Raw genomic sequence first — 22,940 nt, 5'->3', positions numbered from 1 at the left:
ATAACTTGTGTTACTGCGTGTGGTTTTCTGTTCTGACGAGTTCTTACAACTCACTGACCACATTTCCTTCCTGAGTGAAATATGAAGACGTTTGTGGTGATGTCATGTTCCTGTTGACACTGGATGGAAAGACAAACACGTCAGCTGTTACGTGATGATTTAAACTTTAGTGGCCCAACAGTTCATCAGTTGTTAGATCTTAAAAGAGAAATCCATCAGACACAAACTGCACTGAAATGTTCACAGTGTTGCTTCCACTTTAATTCATGTGAATTCAATCAAACCCAAATCTTACTGAACACGAAGGTCAGTCAGTAAGTTGACCACATGTTTATCATTAAATGGATTAATGCCAGAGAGGAAATGTATAACAGGAGTGTTTTTATCTACTGTATCTAAACCGTGTCTATAAAAAGACCCATCATAATCAAACATTCGGTGTCTAGCTCATGTCCATGCTCTCTGCGGGTCCAAAGCCCCCTCCCTCGCCTCCCTGGACGCTCTGGTAGATGGACGCCATGTCAGCGTTGGTTCTGATCTGGTTGGCGAAGTCGGCCATGCTGGGGCTCCTCTCCACCTCGGGCACGGCCAGCAGGGCGGCGACGGCACGCATGGCAGAGCGCCGCAACTCCTCCTGCTTCTCAAACTCCTGCTTCACAGAGCCGGCCTTCACCTACGGGGTCGGGATTCATTTCAGTGTCATCGCACGCTTATATACTACAATATAAACTACAATACTACTGCATTATGTATTCTACAGGAGGGAATACACACAGTGTTGGACATCAGTATCGCACACACAGGATAAGTTTGCTTTCTGCCAGAAAACCTTTCAGCAACACAACTATAATGCATTATAAGCACATTTACAAGGCTTTATAAACGTCTATAATCATGTTTGTTTTGAAAGGTTTAACAAGAGTCTTTGAGTGCACTGCTTAAGGTGGAGAGAGATAAAGAAACATGGGAAGAAATGTTGCTATTGCCTTCTAGAATATAAATATAAATAGATATATGGAGATGTAATATAAACGTTAATATAATGTCTACATATGTATAGTCCTCCAACTTGTCCCAAATACAAAATAAGTAATAGAGGGAGGTTGCATTGTTGTTGGGATTTTAAAAATTCATGAAAATTCAATCCTATGAAATGCTTTCTGTTTTTGTGGAACTGTATATTATTATTTATCATGTGGCAATCTTGGCTGAGGTTGCTTTAGTGTCTCGTAAGCTCATAAGAACACTTAAATAAAATCAATCAATCAATCAATCAATCAAGCCGGGAATGCTAATGTTAGTAGCTTAGTTAGAGCAGACATACCTAACAAGTATAGTAGGTCAAAGTCGCCCTAGAAGCAAGTTTTCTGATGAATCGTGTTTGCAAAGCCTGCTGGTTGACTGATGTCCACGCAGTGCCATACTTCAGCATTTATACCAACTACAACATGAATTATTGACTTTAAGAGTGTCAGTACCTTGGTAGTGCAGGTGGCCTTCAGCGGTTCTATCAGTCTGTCCAGTCTTTGGAGAACGGCAGCAGGACACAGAGACGCCAGTCTGGCTAACATCAGGAACGTGAGCATCTACAGCGCGCACACACACAGAAACACACAAAGAAACACACACAGAAACACAAAGAAATACACAACAATTAAACAACCGCTGCTTGTGCACTGTGTCGCCCACTGCAGAGGCTTGAATGAACATTTATGCATTTACAGTTTGATGAACCCCAACACCCAACTGGATCAATACGCACATACGGGCTTTCATTGGTTTTCCTAAAGTCTCAACAAAATCGGTTTCTGAACAAATTTAGGATGAATAATTCATAATGTAGTTGTTAACACATGCTTTATGTCTTAATGTTGTTCATTAGGTTTGAGATTTTCAGCAGGCGAACCTTAATTTATTGATTGATTGAGGGTCAATTACAGGCTTTCTGCAGGTTTCAACTGGTTAAATTTATACTTTTTAAGACCTTTTTAAGGCCGTTATAAAAAGATTATGAAGGAAAATCCGTTTTGGTTCGTGTGAGTTTCACAACATGATAAAAAGAAATGCATTTAAGCAATTTTAAGACCTTTCAAAATCATTAAAATTCAGATTTTAGACCTTTTAAGCCCCTGTGTGTGTGTGTGTGTGTGTGTGTGTGTGTGTGTGTGTGTGTGTGTGTGTGTGAGCAGCCAGTAAATGTGTTTCAGTCCACTGGGTTGTCGTTGTGTGACCTTTCTACTCACCCTGATATCATAGTGATCTTTGAGTCCTTCCTCTACATGATCGAGGAACTGCAGGACGTCCAACCCCTCCAGGCAGCTGTCCAGCAACGTGTACATACACTCGAACGCCGCTTTACGCACGTCCAACCCATCATCCACAGTGTGTTTGAATGGACCCATCTCCACCTGCAGTGCACATACAGAGTTACACATGCACACAGAGAGCTTTCAAAAGCATCAGAAACAAACGTTCTCAGCCTCCTGAACACACTTCTCTGATGAGGTCCTTCCTGATCTGGGTCTCCTTATACAGGTGAGGCAGCACTGTTGCTAGGAGACCACGGATGAGAGATGGTTTGTTGTGAGCTGCAGAGTTAAACATCACCAAAGCGACACGGCGCACGTTGATGTCCTTATCCTGCAGGGTCTTCAGGAAGTCACCTGGCAAACAGAGGTGAAATCATTTGCTAGTGGAGAGTTCAGGACTGGGACTTAGTGTTTGGTTTGTGTGTCTTACCGATGCAGTCCTTCAGCAGTGAATCTATGGGAGCAGGTTGGTCAACAATAGTGAACTTGATAGCGGTCACCACCGTGCTGCGAGCCAGAGGAGAGCCTGAGAGGGGGGGCAGGATGAAGAGTTTTTAAAATAATTGTTTTATTTGTGTTACTTTATAAATTAACCTTTAACGTAACAATGGAAGAGGACTGTGGTCTCCCGGGGGCAGCAACAATAACTTAATCACAGCATTACACATTCATTCATTCAGATTAAAACATCTCAGGTGATTATACACTAATGAAAACATACCTATTGTAATTTCTGACAATAGATCCTCCTAAATATTACATACTGAACCTCTAAATGTTCATTATGGTCTTAAAAAACTGCTTACAAACCATCTTAAACTCCATAACAATCTGGCCCAGAGCAAAATACCTCCTTCCGTCATCACAAATATCTTCCATCCTGCAGCCGTTATCACAGTGAAACTTCCCAAACTCACACACATTTCCCTCCTCACACATCGTACCAGCTTTAAGTTGCTGTTTAAGTCTGGGTAATAGTTGGGCAGCGTTGACTAAAGTCAGTTTTCCCAGACATTCGGCCACCAGATTCCTGGTCCCCTCCTCCTGACACTCGCAGTTCTGAAACAGCAAGGCCCAGATAGACTCCACATGGGGCGAGAGACTAGAGGCTGGACAGGCACTGGGTAGAGAGAGAGAGAGAGAGAGAGAGAGAGAGAGAGAGAGAGAGAGAGAGAGAGAGAGAGAGAAGGTATTCAGCAAGAGGACAGGAGAGGAAGAGTAGTTGGAGAAAAGCTCTACTGAACTTTTAATGGAATCTGAGTTTTATGACAAAATAAGTCTGTTACCAGCATAAATTATCCCTCTCTCTCATTCTGCTTCCACCACTGTTGTACAATACACAAACCAAACGTGAAAGTTACATGATTTGATTTCTCTATGTTTATGTTTAATAATATTCTATAAAGTTCAGAATCTGTCTTTCGCTGCCACTTGAGGACGCCACAGTGTGACCTTTCCTGGAGCAGCGTCGTCACACAGTTAATCCAGAAAGACGAGAAGAGAAAAAGAAAAGCTAACACTGAAATAGAAACAGACGCACACCTGATGACCTCTTTGAGCGAGTGTAGGAGCAGGTATTGTCTGCGCGGCTGTGAGGAGATCTCCTTCAGCAGGAAGGGCAGGTAGTCGTTCAGGCTGCCGACCGCCATGCTGCCTAAAGCGCAGGACGCCGCCGTCTTCACCTGGAACCACAAACTAGACATTATTAATATTAAAAGCAGAAGTGTGAAGTTCTTTTTTCACCTTCATTCAACCTGACAAAGGTTTAGCTGAGGATACTTCCTCTTTTTAAAAACCACTGAATTATATTTGTACAGTTTCTGATGAGCTGTCGGGTGCAACCATGCTGTCACTGTAGCTGTGAAGCTTCAGAGGAGTAAATGGGGAAGGTTATTCTCACTTTCAACCAATCATTCTATCCATTTTCAACCTTTGCTCTTCATCTTTTCAATCTCCCAACCTCCTCAGTCTGTTTCCTGTCTGCCTTTACTGTCAACAGCAAAGTTTAGATTTAGTTTAAATGTTGAATCTAGAATACTAATTTAAGTACAGGAAGCACAAATAATATTTTTCTGGTTTCAACAAATCAACTTTAACTGAAACTTGTATTTCCACATAAAGTGTGAACCCTGTCGCGTTCATCAGGAAATTAAGTTCCTATTTGTTGAAGAAGGCGGTGGAATATATATATAGGAATAGCTGGATATGTGGAGCGTTTGTTTCTAGCTGCATTCATCTTCTTCTCTCTTTCACTCAGACTCCTCTCTGCTAGACCATCAGGGAAACATCTGGAAACCTCTCTCTCCAGGCTGTTGGTGCCTCCTGCAGACGTTTGGATCAGGATCATTGTCCCCCAGGAGAGCTTTCTCTTCTTCCCTTCTGTCTCTAGTTTGTGTGTGTGCTACAGAGTTTGTCTGTCTCTTTATCTGTGTGAACGCTGTGCAGTCTTTGTATTTGTGATGTCTGAGAGGAGGTCGTATTGGCTGCAGTTACAAATAACTGACCTGATAAATGATGAAAATGAAAATGAAAATAATTATAATTTGCAGCCTGAGAAACATGCAGGTGTTACCTCCTCATTGGTTGAGGCGATGGCCTCCAGGATGACTCCCTGTACCTCCTTGCTTCCTCCCAGGCTGCCAGTCCTCCCCACCTCCCCCAGACACAACAGAGCGAGGACTCGAGCAGACTCGGGAGAACCAGGACTCTTAATCTGAGCAGAGGAGAGGAGATACATTGACACTGAGACAGAAGGAGGTCTCGTACATTACTAGTGTAAAAAAACGACCACTCACACACCTCCTGCAGGAGGCCGGCCACAGTGCCCGGTGTTTCTTTGGGACAGGCGGAGGACAGAGCAGCCACACAGCGAGCCACCGAGTGGTACGACTGTCTGTGGATGACGGCGCCGTCCACTGAGGACTGAGAGCTGTGAAACGGATCTGTGAGAGACTTCAGCAACTGACTGAGAGGAGGAGGAGAGAGAGGAGAGGTTTTCAAAGTCCTTTATTGGACCATTGCAAGGAGAATCCCTGTCACATCATCACTCAGCCCATATGTGACTGAAGGCCTGCATACTGTCCATCATCCCGACAAAGCAGTGACTAAGTGAACTGATCTAAAATCTATAAAATTCCCCTGTTAGGGTCATCAAAAACATTACAGACAAACCCTGAACAATTATCCTCAACCCTAAACAGCTTTCCCACCTGAAACTAACACCAAACAAAACACTTTTCCTAGTTTTATATAGTTGTCGGCTTAGGCAGAGCCAACACATAGCTCACCCACAACCACCATGTTACCTGTAGCCCAGGTTACTGGTTTTGGATAGCACCAGTGCCTGCAGGAAGTCCAGTATGGCTGCCAGCGCTCCACCCTGCAGCAGTGGAGAATGGACGAGTCTGAAGACTCCCGGCAGCACGGAGGAGCTGATCTTAGCCAGAGAGGAGGGGCAGGCTTTGGCCATGCAGGTCAGCAAGGTGACGGATACCTAAAGAGGGTATTTAAACATTATATAACAATATCTATACTGTTATAGAACAGCTGTGTCATGGAAAGCAGGCTAAAGGTCCAGTGTGTAACATTTAAGAGGATCTATTGGCAGAAATATAATATAATATTTATAGGTATGTTTTCATTTGCGTATAATCACCTGAAAATAAGAATAAGAGATGTAAGGAGGATGATTAACATGTATTTGTGTTAAATTCAGTACCTGTGATACGTGCATGTCGCTCTCATCCACCAGAGCAGGAAGTTCACTGAGCACGGGCTCCAGTGCCGCGGGTTTGATGGTGGCAGCGTGATGCGTGACGAGCGCGGTCAGACACGCCAGCGTGCCGAGCTTCAGCACACGTTGGTTCTTCCTCAAGAACGACCCCAGCACAGACAGAGCTTCGGGCAGGATGGACGACAAGTCGATCTGGAGGAGACGGAGACAAGAAAGAGACAGAGAGAGAGGAAGTTTGTTATTTTGTAAAATAAATAAAAGTGTGTGTCCTCTGAGACAAACTGAACCTTTAATGGAGAAGCAGAGATGAGGGCGATGGTCCGAACGGCTGTCAGTCTTGTGATCTCATTCTTTAACCTCTCCAGGAATATCGTCAATACACCCTGCAGCTCCGCCCGCAGGTGGTCGCCAAGGTGACACACCATGTGACCCATACAGGAAATAGCCCTCTCTTTCACTTCCTGGTCGATGTCTGTTGCTTTCAGCCTCTTCAGGGTTACAGAAAACACCTTGGAGACAAACACACATTTTATGATCATATCTACTTCACTGTAAAGTTAAGGAAGCAGCCCCCGTCCTCCCTGACTCATCGTACCTCTCTGATGAATGGTTTGGGGTCGAATCCTCCCGCTGTGGCGGTCTGTCCCTGCGGCCTCATCACTCTGACCAGCTGCTGGGCGACCAGCAGAGCCTCCGAGGTGATCTTATAGAAAGTGTCTTCCACACACGCCACCACCGGAGGCAGCAGCACCTGCAGGGTCCAACAGAAGTCTTCATCGGCTCATTTTTATTACTATAAACTTACTATTATTATGTTAACTTATAAATGATGATGTGTTATTATTGATTAAGCTACCCTGCAGTTTATAAAGCGATTCAAATCAGCTTCACAAACACGTTCATAATTAAAATCCAGTGAAATGGGTCATTCTGCATAATGAGTACTTTTACTTTTGGTACTTTAAGTATATTTTGATGCTTATACTTTTGAAACATTTACTCGTCAACAGACTATTTTTACACTGTGGTATTAATACTTTTACTTAAAGTACCAACCAGGAACCCCGTGGACAACAGCAGTGGTGTTTCTACCACCTCATTTCATTGATTTCAAGGGGAATCCGACCAAATCCGACCCGGGGGAATAACTATATCGAAATAGCCGAAATCTCCCCGCTGCTGTAAGTCTGCTGTCGTTATTTATAGTTCACATCAGGGTGCAAATATCCAGAAGCAGAGCTGTAAACGAGGTTTAAAGGACCTGCATGTGTGGCTGAAAGGCTTGAGGAGGGTGGGAGAGGAGGAGGACGTGGAAGAAGGAGAGAGCATCGATCCTCATGGTGGAGGAGGTGGACTTGTCTGTCAGGGAGAAGACAATGCCTGGAGGAAGGAGGAGGAAAGAGGGAGCAAGGAAGGGAAAATGAAGCAGCTGAGGGAGAAGATAAACAGATGTTTGGAGGAGTGTGTGTGTGTGTGTGTGTGTGTGTGTGTGTGGGGGTGTGTGTGTGTGTGTGTGTGTGTGTGTGTGACCAGGTATTAGAGCAGGTATATGTTGCTCCAGGGCTCCAGTTACAGTGTGAGCCAGTTCAGTGAGGAGACAGAAGCAGCCCTGTCGAGATTTAATGCTCTTCTCCTTCAGCTGTCTGTGGAGAGCCTTCACGATCACCGGTACCTGGACACACACACACACACACACACACAAACACACACACACACACACACACACACACACACACAGGAAGTTAGTGGAATCAATCATCATCATAAATATACAAGAATGATTTATTTCAACTTAATTAAACCCAAAATTGCTCGTTTTTATTTTCAGTCCAGATCAGAACTTATAAACATGAGTTCTTCTGACTTGTTGAATGAATGTACAGTTCAATCAATCGTCTTCATCCGCTTATCCGGGTTCGGGTCGCGGGGGCAGCAAGTCCAGCAAACTTCCCTTTCCCTGGCCACATCAGCCAACTCTGACTGGGGGATCCCGAGGCGTTCCCAGGCCAGTGTGGAGATATAATCTCTCCACCTGGTCCTCGGTCTGCCCCGTGGCCTCCTCCCAGCTGGACGTGCCAGGAACACCTCCCTCTGGAGGCGCCCAACTAACAATCAACTCAACCAAATTAAGTTTCTAAAAGACCCTGATCCACATATTGTTTGAGAGTTAAAACTCTCCTGAGAACTTTCTTTTTTTATAGTTTGTTTTGAGAAACTATATGAGATTGAAACTTGTTGTGTGTCTCAAATACACTTTTAGATGAGTTGTGGTTGTTTATTTCTTAATAATAAAAATAATAATATATTAATTCAATCCCTCCCCTCTTACACTTCTTTGTGTGAAAGGAAGAACTGACTCTTTAAATGTGTTTTTAATGTTTGTCAGTGTGACCAAACAGTTGTTGGTTCAGCTTAATATCATAAGCTTATTAAACTTAAACTACATTTTCAGCTAACTCACATTTGTAAGGCAGCAAATTAAAACAAGCTCAAAATGATTTACAGTGAACAAAAAGTGTCACGTTACAGACTCTGTACCTGTTTCTTCAGCATGGTCACTGCCGGCTCTTCCTCCCTGCTCATCACTGAGTCTGAACCAGCTGTGATGAGGCTGTGGTGACTCGATCCCCCTCGTGTTTGCCTCAGTAGTGTTGAAAAGGCAGCGAAGACGTCGGCCCTCACGTTTTCCTCTCGCTCCTTGAACCGGGCCAGCAGAGCGGGGCAGACGGAGGAGTAGAAGGAGAGGAGAAGGTCCCGCCTCGTGCTGATCAAAGCCTCCAGACACTTGATGGAGGAGCGCCGCACCTTCCAGCTCATGTCGTCGTCGTCGCTGTACTCATCGTCTGACTCTGGAAGAAGATGAACTTCAGCAAAGCTTTACTCTCACTCAACAACATAGAGTCTGGAGACCCCTAAAGGTCGGAGGGGATCCCCAGTTATTTTAATTTCACTGACTAGTAGTTAACCCACTGAGAGAATGTATAAGAGTGACTATTGTTCTAACTGTACACAAAAAGTGGTTGAATTCACGCATTACTTACGAGTCATCTCTCTCTTTTATAAATAAGTTATTTATATCTGTGAAGTCATACAAACTGATAAGGAGACAAACACACCTTTAATTTTATTATCATTGCAATAAATGTTCAGTGTGTTTCCTGATGCCAAAGAGCAGGACTCAGTCAATCAATCTAGAGCTACAACTAACCAATATTTTCATTATCGATGTATCTGTCGATCAGGTTCTCAATTAATCTATTAGTTGTTTGGTCCATAAAATGTAATATGGTGAATGGTATTTTCCCAGAGTTCAAGATGAAGCCTTTTTTGTCCACAACCAAAAGGTATTCAGTTTACTGTCATAGAGGACTAAAGAACATATTCACATTGTAGGAGCTGAAATCAGAGAATTTAGATCATTTTTCTTGAGAAACGACTCAAAAATTATGAATCAATTATTCAAATAGTTGACAAACTAATGAATTATTTAACTAATCGTTGCAGCTCTGACTCAATCTGAATGAAAACACAAGCCAAACATTGCATTATGGGTTCTTGTAGAAAGACATCAGCCATTAAAGCCTAACACTGAACAACCAGTGTCGATCTACAACAAACTACGCTGCTTAAACTAAAAGCTTCAACGAGTTTAACATTTATTATTTTAAAGTTTTAGTAACGCAGCATCTGCAGGATGTAAATACTGCTGTAAAAGACAAACAGACCTTCATCAAGCACATCCTCTATGTCCATGCTATCTTCTTCCTCCTCCTCATCGTCATCATAATTGTAATTAGGGTCAAAGGTCATGAACTTAAGACACAGCTGTGTTATCGTGGCAACGTGGGGGGACATCTCCTTTGGACACCTGTCAATCAATCAATGGACACAATATGAATAATAGAGAGAGAGAAAGTGTGTGTGCGTGTGTGTGTGTGGTGTGTGTCTGTGTGTGTGTGTGTGTGTGTGTGTGTGGGGTGTGGGTCTGTGTCTGTGTGTGTGTGTGTGGGTGTGTGTCTGTGTCTGTGTGTGTGTGTGTGTGTGTGTGTGTGTGTGTGTGTGTGTGTGTGTGTGTGTTTTGTGTGTGTGTGGTGTGTATGCGTGTGTGTGTGTGTGTGTGTGTGTGTGTGTGTGTGTGTCTCTGTGTGTGTGTGTGTGTGTGTGTGTGAGTGTGTGCGTGTGTGTGTGTGTGTGTGTGTGTGTGTGTGTGTGTGTGTGGTGTGTGTGTGTGTGTGTGTGTGTAGTGTACCTGCGTATAAAAGCTTCAAAGGCCTGGAAACAATATTCTCTGAGCTCGTCGTCCTCCACACTGGTGAACTTAACCACCATCGGGATCAGCTTCTCTAAATGTTCACCTACAGAACGACACACACACACACACACACACACACACACACACACACACACACATATATAATGTCCAGCACGTCAATAAAAACTACTGTAACTGACATACTGAAATAAAAAAAGTAAAACAACTGGAGACACAAACAAAAAAGGATGAAAGACACTAAAATTAGCAGATAATTTAATTAACTTTAGATTAAAGGCCCCAAGAAATAAATGTCCTTTGGGTCCCTGTTGAAGCTTCGCCTTCAAAAAGCTTCATTATGTAATTAATGGTAATTATTGGTAATAAATAAGTAATAACACAGGAACCATTAGTTCATACTTTATCTGAGAAACTCCAACAAACGTAATCAAACGACCAAAAAAACAAGCTTTGTCCTGTTGTTTCAGCCATACATCCAATAATAAACGTTCACAATAACAGAATAAATAACCTGAAAAGAAGTCAGACTAAAGTAAACCGACACAAAGCCTTTACAGTAACAGTCACACAGCTCACCGACTCGATGGCCGCCCTGACGACTGATGGTTGCTAGGCACTGGATGTACGTCCTCGTCATCGAGGTGGGCGGGGCCTTGGAGAGCTCCGTCAACAGGTGTTCGGTCAGCTGGGAGAAGAGGGCGGGGCTACAGCAGGGCACCAGGTGACCGAGAGCCATGATGGAGCGCTTCCTGACCGCCATCCTGGGGCTGGTTAACTGAGACAAACATACTTTATTCTGTCATTTAAAACATTCAGTATTTATTGATTATAGGTAATAAACAGAATCAGAGTCACTTTATTGATCCCTGAGGGGGAAATTAGCTGCGTTACAGACTTTTCCATTATAAGAAATAAAAGTAATGATAAGAATGTTAAAATATGTGCATTAAATTACAGTTTATATCAATATATAGATAATAAAGTGTCTGAGTTTCCTTCTCTTGTCTGTTTCATCCTGTTATATATTTGTTATACATTGGGTACGGAAAGTATTCAGACCCCTTTAAATTTTTCACTCTTTGTTTCATTGCAGCCATTTGCTAAAATCAAAAAAGTTCATTTTATTTCTCATTAATGTACACTCAGCACCCCATCTTGACAGAAAAAAACAGAAATGTAGAAATTTTTGCAAATTTATTAAAAAAGAAAAACTGAAATATCACATGGTCATAAGTATTCAGACCCTTTGCTGTGACACTCATATTTAACTCACATGCTGTCCATTTCTTCTGATCCTCCTTGAGATGGTCCTGCTCCTTCATTGGAGTCTAGCTGTGTTTAATTAAACTGATTGGACTTGATTAGGAAAGGCACACACCTGTCTATATAAGACCTTACAGCTCACAGTGCATGTCAGAGCAAATGAGAATCATGAGGTCGAAGGAACTGCCCAAGGAGCTCAGAGACAGAATTGTGGCAAGGCACAGATCTGGCCAAGGTTACAAAAGAATTTCTGCAGCACTCAAGGTTCCTAAGAGCACAGTGGCCTCCATAATCCTTAAATGGAAGAAGTTTGGGACGACCAGAACTCTTCCTAGACCTGGCCGTCCAGCCAAACTGAGCAATCGTGGGAGAAGAGCCTTGGTGAGAGAGGTAAAGAAGAACCCAAAGATCACTGTGGCTGAGCTCCAGAGATGCAGTAGAGAGATGGGAGAAAGTTCCACAAAGTCAACTATCACTGCAGCCCTGCACCAGTCGGGGCTTTATGGCAGAATGGCCCGACGGAAGCCTCTCCTCAGTGCAAGACATATGAAAGCCCGCATAGAGTTTGCCAAAAAACACATGAAGGACTCCCAGACTATGAGAAATAAGATTCTCTGGTCTGATGAGACCAAGATTGAACTTTTGGCGTTAATTCTAAGCGGTATGTGTGGAGAAAACCAGGCACTGCTCATCACCTGCCCAATACAATCCCAACAGTGAAACATGGTGGTGGCAGCATCAGGCTATGGGGATGTTTTTCAGCTGCAGGGACAGGACGACTGGTTGCAATTGAAGGAAAGATGAATGCGGCCAAGTACAGAGATATCCTGGAAGAAAACCTCTTCCAGAGTGCTCAGGACCTCAGACTGGGCCGAAGGTTCACCTTCCAACAAGACAATAACCCTAAGCACACAGCTAAAATAACAAAGGAGTGGCTTCGGAACAACTCTGTGACCATTCTTGACTGGCCCAGCCAGAGCCCTGACCTAAACCCAATTGAGCATCTCTGGAGAGATCTGAAAATGGCTGTCCACCAACGTTCACCATCCAACCTGACAGAACTGGAGAGGATCTGCAAGGAAGACTGGCAGAGGATCCCCAAATCCAGGTGTGAAAAACTTGTTGCATCATTCCCAAGAAGACTCATGGCTGTAGTAGCTCAAAAGGGTGCTTCTACTCAATACTGAGCAAAGGGTCTGAATACTTATGACCATGTGATGTTTCAGTTTTTCTTTTTTAATAAATTTGCAAAAATTTCTACATTTCTGTTTTTTTCTGTCAAGATGGGGTGCTGAGTGTACATTAATGAGAAATTAAATGAACTTTTTTGATTTTAGCAAATGGCTGCAATGAAACAAAGAGTGAAAAATTTAAAGGGGTCTGAATACTTTCTGTACCCACTGTATATTGTGGTATGCAGAAATCATAATAATATAAATCAATAATTCCCCTTCAGATACATAAACTAAAGTAACAAGCCTGTAAGGAGTTGAATATGCAGATATTAGTGTAAAAATGCTTTTTTTTTTTACTTCTCAGCTCTGAATATAAACAATAATCAACCTAAACACACATAAGAGGTTAATAATGTCACTGTAATGAATCACTTATCTAATATACATTAAAACATTCACCATGAAATGTGAAATTAAGTAATATATATATATATATAATTCTCTGAGTTTCTTACCTGAGGGAGCAGACTGGAGAGCAGAGAGCTGTGAAAACTCACCAGAGCGCCGCTCAGCCTGGAGGAAGAATAAATAATATTTAATTTACTTATTAATTAAACTCTGTGATTTAATATCTAACAGTCAGAGTTTGTGCCAGCAGTGGTCGCAGCTCTGAGGCTTTACTCAGGGCGCTTTGAGCTTAATGCTAACGTCAGAATGTTAACATGCTGATGATTAACAGGTATAATATTTACCGTGTTAATTATATTATTTTAGTATGTTTGCATTCCAGCATTTGTTTATTAGCGCTGATGGGAATCTGAGTAGTTTCACAGGTATTTAATTATGGGACAAATTACAAGTTTGACCTGATGGTGGCGCTATGATGAAAAGTTCAACCTGAGGGAGAGCCTCCCTAAGCCCCGCCCCTTTTTGCTCTGTCCTCCAATCACAGTTGAACAAGCCTCGATCAACTTCCTCCTCACCTGTACTTACATATGCTACGTGCTAAACTAGACAAAAAACAAGTTCACTAACAAGTTATTTATTGATAGATTTAGATATTTATTGATATATTTAGATATTTATTGATAGATTTAGATATTTATAGATTTAGATATTTCAGTCTGGATGAAAATGGTGGAGCGACCGACTGACGCCCTGCTGGATGTTGTGTATTAAAAGGTTTCGTAATGATTCGTGATTACCTTCCCAACATGTCCGACAGGATGTCCAGAGCCTCTAACTGAACTGACACGTCCTCCTGTTTCCCCATTGCACCAATCAGCTGAGAGGTAATCTTCTTACACACACTGGCTGTCAGAGTCAAACCTGGAGAGTCAAATCAAAATCATAAAATCACAATATCACAACATTATACAATATAAGTGAAGGATGTGGATCGAGGAGGCTGAACAACATAAATAAAGACCCCAGAGAGGAAATTAAAGAAGAAACAATTAATGTAACATTAATAAATATAGTTTCAGTTCCATTAAACAGTCTCAGTTTAACACTGTTGTCTCTATATGACCGACACAAACAACCACGACCATCAGAGAGAAGATATTTCTATATTCTCAATGCCTCAACACAAAAGACTCTTCCTCACCTGATGAAGACAGCGGCAGCTCAGCGATCACAGTCTTCAGTCCCATACTGGAAATGTCTCTCAGCTGCTCTTTGTCGGACATCATGTTGGAACAGAGTGTGTCCACCATCGTCTCCACCTGAGGCTCCTTCACCTTGCTCACCAGAGGCGCCAGGCTGGAAATCAAACACACACACACACACTTTATTCATCACAGCGCTTACCTGTGTGTGTGTGTGTGTGTGTGTGTGTGTGTGTGTGTGTGTGTGTGTGTGTGTGTGTGTGTTACCATTTCACAGCGAGGTTCTGAACCTCCCCGTTCTTGTCCTCCAGCAGTTTGAGCAGCATGGTGACCACCTTCCTCTCGCTGTCCTCGTCCAGTTTAATGCTGTCCTTCTGGAGCTCCAGCATCAGGTCGTTGGTGGCCATGAACCTGGTCGCACACACACACACACACACACACACACACACACACACACACACACACACAGTAAACACAGTAACACACACAGAAAAAGAAGTTGAGAGTAAATAAAAAGAGACAAAAACAGACAAATAACTGCTAATAAATAAAGTTAATATCCATCATAAGATAATTATAATTAAGGGACATTTCTATTATTGTGTAATATTCTGATTATTATCGTCCATAATAATAATTTATTTGAAGGCTTTATGTTCTATAAAAGCTAAAGTACCTATAGTAGTTTTTCTTTTATTCAAAAACAGCATTATAATGAAGACCTGCTGTTTGTTTTTGTTGTGTTAACAATAGTGAGTTGTTAGATTTGTTTATTTGGAGATAATTCTTTCTTTCCCCTGAGGTGTTAAATGAAAGCACACAGAGAAAAAAAGGTATTTAGTTATTATATATATATTAAATATAAGATATAACATTATAAGACACGTGGTAAAGAATCAATAATAACTGAATAAAGTTATTAAAATCTGTATTATCATGTTGTTCTTGACTTACAGACACAGTGACACACTTTATGTAACTGGTTAACCTCCAGTGTGTTTCTCTTATAGAATAATAATAATAATAATAATAATAATAATAATAATAAATGTCCTCTGTGTAGTAAGATGACTCACACATAATGACAGTGAGTCCATAAAGGGTCTCTCTCTCTCTCTCTGTTGTTCACTCTACCTGAAGTCTTTGTCGGTCGAGGTCATTTTCTCCAACAGGTTGGAGATGTGATAAGAAACATTCGACATCTTTGTTTCTTTAACAGCTGAAACTTTATTCTGCGACTGGATCTCAAACACCGGAGCGACAGACTGAACCGGACAACATGGCGAGAGACAGACAGGCCCGGAGAGGAGTAACTGACCGGCGGGGAACCTGACACTGTCGGTCCAGATATAAATAGACCTGAGGAGAGGGGGGGGTTCAGGGGGCTGTGGCGCCACCGTGTGGACACATGAGGTATAAACACTGAGGGGGAGTTATTGATCTGTATTTATAATCAGAATCAGAAATACTTTATTGATCTCTGGAGGGAAATCTGTTTGTTCAATATTAAAGAATATAAATAATACTTATATTACAATATCTAACACAATATATAAAATATAAATGTATATAAAGGGATGTACATATAAGTAAGAAAAATAGAAGAGCCTATGAACCTTATAGTAATAATATAATATATATATAAAGTAATATATGAATGACATAATATAGTATATGTTTTTAAAGAGTAAGTTATAAATTATTACAAGAATAATACCATAATAATAAAGAATGAGGGAATAATCCAGTGTATTGCACCTTTATCCACTTTATAACCAGAGACATTAACAGTTTAATGACTCAGAGTTTTGACCCTCTGAAGGAGGAGTTACAGAGTTATATTAGAGTCTGATGATCACAGACAGGAATGACTTCCTCAGCTGAATGAGTCCGACAATATTTTATTATTATTATTTATTTAACTGTGAAGGACGTCTGTGTACGTATGAAGGTTTTATAGAGAAATATTTCATTCTTGTCTCTATTAATTAAAATCACACATAGAATTTATCCCATAAACTCTGTGATTTGTAAATATTGATGACAAATACATTGAAACATTAGAACATTAGTTTACTGAGTGTAAATTACTGTGTACAGTGTGGCAGTACTCTGGGCTGATTTCCAATTGGATCAAAAAATATACTTAAAATAAGATAAAAAAGATTTTTATTTAAAGAACATGATTTGTTATTAGTACTTTTTAATCTAAATTATCCAGTAATTAAAAACGTAGTATTAATTTGCTCCTATATTTTAGATAGATTTTACATTAATAAAAATGTTTTTAAAAATACATAAATACTAAATAAAGACTAAATAAAGAAGATACCATCTCATATTGCTTCACATTTAAAAAACCCTTTAACAAAAAATAACCGAAAATTATCTTTAATATTTTTAACCACTTAGTTTCATCTCTTGTGTTTTATGTATTTCCTTTTTTCCTTTTTTATTTTTTAATGTAAAATAACTACTTCTGAAAACTTCTTGTAAACAGCACTTGTAGGATATTATAACTATAATACTATATAATAATTATAATAATATAACTATAATAATAATAATAATAATAATAATATAACTATAATAATAATAATAATAATAATAATAATATAACTATAATAATAATAATAATAATAATAATAAAACTATAATAATAATAATAATAATATAACTATAATAATAATATAACTATAATACTATATAATAATAATATAACTGTAATACTATATAATAATAATAATAATATTATAACTATAATAATAATAATAATAATTATAATATAATAACTCGAAGAAGCAGCAGGAACTTTCTCCATGTGGAACCTTTGTTCGCCGGGTCTTTGTTTCCGCCGGTAGGAACTGCTGCTCCTGTACTTGTTGCCACGTCGGAAGAGTTGATCGATCCCCGGTTTATTGATTCATTGAGAAGAAAACAGGATCAATATTATCCGGAGGTGTTTCAACCGCAGTCATGGTGAGTTTAACAACGGTCCGTTGACGACCGTTAGTCTGATTATTAACGGTCGTCAACGGTCGTCAACGGTCGTCAACGGTCGTTAACGGTCGTTACCGGTCACCGTTAGCTGCTGACGTGCCCCGGGTAGCTAGCTCGTTAGCAGGGAGGCTAACAGTGCAGCTAACATATAAATATATAAATATATTATTGTTTATCTGTTTATCTGTTTATCTGTTTATCTGTTTATCTGGTTAAAGCGGTTCGTTGTGTTTGTTCTCAGGTTTCCGTTATTAACACGGTGGACACTTCCCACGAGGACATGATCGTAAGTTTCTCTCTTCATAACGTTAGCATGCTGCTCAGAGAGGTTCACTCATAATGTATAACTTATATAACTAATGTATAATATATAATATATATAACTCATATTATATAAGGTTTTATATTATATATATAACTCATAATATATAATATATATAACTTATAATATATAATATATAAAGTTATATGAGCGTTAATCTGGAGGGTCTGTCTCTCTGGGTTTACTCTGGAACTGCTGCTGGGATTTAAAAGCAGCTTCAGGTAAATTCAGAGGAAACTATAACTATATATTTAAACTGTCACAGCTGACTCTGTGTCCACGTGTCCTGGAAAACCTGGAAAACCTGGAAAACCTGGACGTTTACACATTGAAACACCTGGAAATGTATTAAAATGATCAAATATCCAGTTAACTGATCGATCAGGCTGATTGGTGAGTTTCACCCAGAGACAGTCACAGCAGATAATAATCAGCTGCAGTTATAGTTTAATTATTATTATAGTTTAATTATTATTATAGTTTAATTATTATTATAGTTTAATTATTATTATAGTTTAATTATTATTATAGTTTTAATTATTATTATAGTTTAATTGTTATTATAGTTTAATTATTATTATAGTTTTAATTATTATTATAGTTTATTTGTTATTATAGTTTATTTGTTATTATAGTTTTAATTATTATTATAGTTTAATTATTATTATAGTTTAATTATTATTATAGTTTAATTGTTATTGTAGTTTAATTGTGCTGCAGTAATTGTTATTATATTTTGAGGGTTGCTCAGTTAATCAGAATATTGTGGAAATCGTCCAGATGTCACAGAAGCTGCGGTTTGTTTTAATAAAGCTTAAATATGTGACGAACAGCATTATAATGAAACACTGGAGAGCTGCAGTCTACCTGTGTGTGTGTGTTGGGTCCCAGTTTAATAGTTAATAGGATAAACTGGGACACTTTAAACTGGTTTACCAGATTCAATGTGGAACATGCACAGTGATGTTAGGGTTTATATTCTGTGAATTAAAGATACTGATACCTACATCATACATTGTGAATTACAGACCCTGTGTAATTATTAATTGTGCCATATTTGCAGTATGAGGCGACATTTTAGGAAACAATCTTACAAACCTACATTTCATCACAGAAGACTTCCTGATGTAGAAATGTCAAACAAAAGGATTGTTGTAAAGATTGTACTTCCCTGGTTTGTTTCCCAACCTTCTTCCATCTTACTCAGTGACATTTTATATTATTTTATTATTATATTCAACACAGTGAACACAATAACTGCAGGAAGAGTTGGAAGAATATATTTTAGATGTCCTGTGAATATTAATACTTTTAGTAACTTTTTATGCAATCTCTGTTTCAGCACGATGCCCAGATGGATTACTACGGTACTCGACTCGCCACCTGTTCCTCCGACCGCACCGTGAAGATCTTTGATGTCAGGAACGGAGGGCAGATACTGGTAGCAGACCTCAGAGGGTAAATTCTGTTAAATAACATTATACACAGAGTATAAGTTAACTGCGTCCGCTCCATAAGTAGTGGTAATTTATTACATTCAGTAAGTTTGTGTCCTGTAACAGCTCGCTGTTGGTTTACATCCTTTCTTTCACTCTGAGTTTTATGAACTAACTTTGTGTCTCTGTGTTTGTGAAGCCACGAGGGTCCCGTGTGGCAGGTGGCGTGGGCTCACCCGATGTTCGGAAACATTCTGGCTTCCTGCTCCTACGACCGGAAAGTCATCGTCTGGAAGGAGGAGAACGGATCCTGGGACAAGATGTACGAATACACCGGACACGAGTCGTCAGGTCGGTAGATCTCTGGGTGATACGTTCACATTTTCCAGTCGTGCTGGTCGGAGCCGGTTTGGTTTCAGCTTCTTGAGACTTTGGTCTGGTTCATGTGTCTACAGTGAACTCTGTCTGCTGGGGTCCCTACGACTTTGGTCTGATCCTGGCCTGTGGAAGCTCTGATGGAGCCATTTCCCTTCTCACGTTTACTGGGGATCAACAGTGGGACGTCAAGAAGATCAGCAACGCACACACTGTGAGTCTGAGACACAGTTCTGAGTTTATATCTCTATTTTACTCCATTGAGCTGAGTGTCTACACTCTGTTATTGTATTTGCTTTGAGAGCTGCTCCTTTCAGACGTGTCTCTGTTGATGGAATCGGTTGTATTTTTCCTGCAGATCGGCTGTAACGCAGTGAGTTGGGCTCCTGCCGTAGTTCCAGGCAGTCTGATCGATCAGCCGTCGGGACAGAAACCGAACTACGTCAAACGCTTCGTCTCCGGCGGCTGCGACAACCTGGTCAAACTCTGGAAGTAAGTTGTTGTTTGATGGACTCTCTGTGAGTGTAGTGACCAATCGTCTAGGGATTTCTGAATCCAAAGTAGTTGTGATAACGGCGGAGAAAGCAGCAGCTAAGACACAAATGCCCCTCTCCCCCAGTGTCTTCTTATAGTATAGTTATAGTAATTCACTTTGTAACACAGAGAGAGCTTTTTAAAACCTTGAGAATGTCACCCTCCTGAAGACTGTGGATTGTTTTCACACAGTTTTATCAACAAAAGCAAAGTCCTCAGTCTCGACAGAGCAAAGCGTTCAGTTTATTGTGAGTCTGAACTGTCTGGTTGTCTCTGGTTGTCTCTGGTTGTCTCTGGTTGTCTCTGATTGTCTCTGGTTGTCTCTGGTTGTCTCTGATTGTCTCTGGTTGTCTCTGATTGTCTCTGGTTGTCTCTGGTTGTCTCTGGTTGTCATTGATTGTCTCTGGTTGTCTCTGATTGTCTCTGGTTGTCTCTGGTTGTCACTTCCCGTCTTCAGAGAGGAAGACGGTCAGTGGAAGGAGGACCAGAAGCTGGAGGCTCACAGTGATTGGGTGAGAGACGTCGGCTGGGCTCCTTCTATTGGTCTTCCCACCAGCACCATCGCCAGCTGCTCCCAGGTGAGATTTATTGGAATTAAAGGGATCATATATTTTTATTTAGACACTTCACATGTTCAACAGTTTCTTCTCCTCAGCAGCAGCCAGAATCTGGGAATCTCTTTATTTAGAGAACACTGAATTAAGCTTTTATTACTCTGAGACGTGTTAAAGTGGGAATTTATCAATTTGTACCACCAGGTGGAGACAGAGATAACTTCTAGTTCAAGTTACCTGGTTAGAGGTGAAAGTCAAACAATGTACAGACAGTCTGCTGGGTTTTGTACCACGAGAGTTAATTGGGAGGTTTTGGTCAACGTTTCCTTTTGCACTTTCTCGTAGGACGGACGCGTGTTTATCTGGACGTGTGACGATCCCGCAGGAAACACCTGGACGGCCAAACTGCTCCATAAGTTCAATGATGTCGTTTGGCACGTGAGCTGGTCTATAACTGGAAATATACTGGCTGTTTCTGGAGGAGACAACAAGGTAAAATACATACAGTAATACTGGCACAGTGCCTTGTTTTTCTACTTAATGTAGATTGTCTTAGATTGAGTCACTGCTGCATCAGAGCAGACAATAAAAACACATTATATGTTCTATATGTAACTTTTAATACCAGCGTCCTGTTGACCAAAATAAAAACAACAAAATAACCGGTGAACGGAGAGACAGCCAGATAAGAGTCTGGACGAAGCTAGCTGACAGTATTTTGCTATATTTATTACCAATAATTACAGGGACCCATAGTACATTTATTTCTTGCAGCCTTTAATCTCAAGTTAATCCAATTATCTGTTAATTTTAGTGTCTTTCATCCTTTTTTTTGTTTGTGTCTCCAGTTGTTTTACTACTGTCTTATTATGAACTTGTCTGCCAGTTAAAGTCGTTTTTATTGACGTGTGTGTGTGTGTGTGTGTGTGTGTGTGTGTGTGTGTGTGTGTGTGTGTGTGTGTGTGTGTGTGTGTGTGTGTCTGAAGGTGACGCTGTGGAAGGAGTCGATGGACGGTCAGTGGGCGTGTATCAGCGACGTCAGCAAGGGTCAGGGAGCCGTCTCCACCATCACAGACACACAGCAGAGCGAGCAGTGACGCACACACACAGAGAGAGAGAGAGATAACGGCGACCCCCGATCTTCAAAGATGAATTCAGCGTTAATTAACACGACGGACATTCGAGCAAACAGAACATCGTGCAGACAGATTGAGCTCGTGTCACCTTTCTGTTCGATAGCAGCAGTTTGAGTTCAGCTGTTCGATTCCTGTTTTTCCCAAATTTTATCAGAAGTGAAACAAACCTGCCGGAGAATCTCCGCAGATACAAACACGACAGCACTCCACCGTCTCTTGCTTCCACATGTACATAAACATTGGTCCAAATATAACTTAGTACTCACCCCGAACCCCCCCCCGCCCGATCCCATCCCATGATGCTCTGCTCCTGAAACATTCCACCTCCACCAGCGGAGAACAACCCCGGATGATCCCGACATCGACACCTTTTTATTTCAGCCCAAACCGCTAATTTAAAAAAAAAAAAACCAGCTTTATTTTGAGCAGGAGACAGTTGTATGTCAGCTGTTTGGTGCAAAACTGTCTCACCTGCTCAGAGAGTGAGACAGATCAGAGCAAAAAATGACTTCCTGGTCCTCACTTAACAACAACAATAATAATAATTAGTAAATTAATGATTTATTTAGTAAACTATTGACGAGTACACAAACTACAACGTCAGCAGAACATGCCTTAATTAATCCGCCGCTGCGTTGCCAAGGACAACCATGAATGAGGTGTAACTGCAAACAGTTAGTGTTTTTTCTTTTCAGATCAGAAACCATAAATGTGTTTTTCATATTTGATGTAATTAAACTATAATGTTGAAAACTGTGTTTGGTTTCTTTTCTTTTTGCTCCTGCAGCCATAAATGTCTAATACAGTTATTATTAATATTAATATCATTAATATGGTTATTATTAATATGGTTATTATTAATAGTTATTATATTATTGTGGCAAAAAGCTGTTTCTGTGCAGCACACAGTGGAGAAATCTTACTTCAACCCTGAATAACAGCCTCAGGTATGTTGTGGTGGATGAATGTTGTAGATGGGGTAGAACATCTATGCTGAGGTCTCCATGCATGAATAAAGGGATTCATCACATTGTTCTTCAGAGAACGAGTAACTCTCAATATTGGTGAAGAATTTCTCCTTCAATGTCCCTTTACTTGCTTTTATCACCTCCTGTACTCCAGCTGTGTTTGGTGATATCACTATAAATAATATAAGATCCCAAAAGACATGTTTGAAGATAAAAACACATAAATAATACGAAGGTTTCTCCCTGAAGTGA

At 40.5% G+C, this 22,940-nt stretch overlaps 2 protein-coding genes across 2 annotated transcripts; one reads left to right on the top strand and one right to left on the bottom strand.

Annotated features, from left to right (window-relative positions):
- Positions 1-239: 239 nt before the first annotated feature.
- cand2 (cullin-associated and neddylation-dissociated 2 (putative)) lies at positions 240-15,680 on the bottom strand. Its single transcript, XM_051416296.1, has 24 exons — positions 15,498-15,680; positions 14,631-14,774; positions 14,363-14,517; positions 13,959-14,082; positions 13,269-13,326; positions 10,892-11,090; positions 10,292-10,397; positions 9,768-9,910; positions 8,581-8,891; positions 7,573-7,714; positions 7,304-7,422; positions 6,638-6,793; positions 6,330-6,551; positions 6,028-6,234; positions 5,615-5,802; positions 5,109-5,274; positions 4,882-5,022; positions 3,852-3,991; positions 3,254-3,429; positions 2,740-2,835; positions 2,494-2,663; positions 2,244-2,408; positions 1,479-1,586; positions 240-673 (listed from the first exon to the last, which is right to left on the bottom strand). The coding sequence occupies exons 1-24, from the start codon at positions 15,563-15,565 to the stop codon at positions 443-445; spliced, it is 3,735 nt and encodes a 1,244-aa protein (XP_051272256.1). The 5' UTR covers positions 15,566-15,680; the 3' UTR covers positions 240-442.
- A 1,523-nt stretch (positions 15,681-17,203) lies between these two features.
- On the top strand, positions 17,204-22,473 carry sec13 (SEC13 homolog, nuclear pore and COPII coat complex component). The gene is made up of 9 exons (XM_051416321.1): positions 17,204-17,342; positions 17,605-17,649; positions 19,028-19,143; positions 19,321-19,472; positions 19,577-19,710; positions 19,855-19,988; positions 20,488-20,608; positions 20,930-21,076; positions 21,571-22,473. Exons 1-9 carry the CDS (start codon positions 17,340-17,342, stop codon positions 21,679-21,681), a joined length of 963 nt encoding a protein of 320 aa, XP_051272281.1. The 5' UTR covers positions 17,204-17,339; the 3' UTR covers positions 21,682-22,473.
- The last annotated feature ends 467 nt before the right edge of the window (positions 22,474-22,940 follow it).

The sequence above is a fragment of the Dicentrarchus labrax genome, unplaced genomic scaffold (genome assembly GCF_905237075.1).
Source record: "Dicentrarchus labrax unplaced genomic scaffold, dlabrax2021, whole genome shotgun sequence".
Taxonomy (NCBI): Eukaryota; Metazoa; Chordata; class Actinopteri; family Moronidae; genus Dicentrarchus; species Dicentrarchus labrax.
This window is presented reverse-complemented; position numbering and strand designations above follow the sequence as displayed.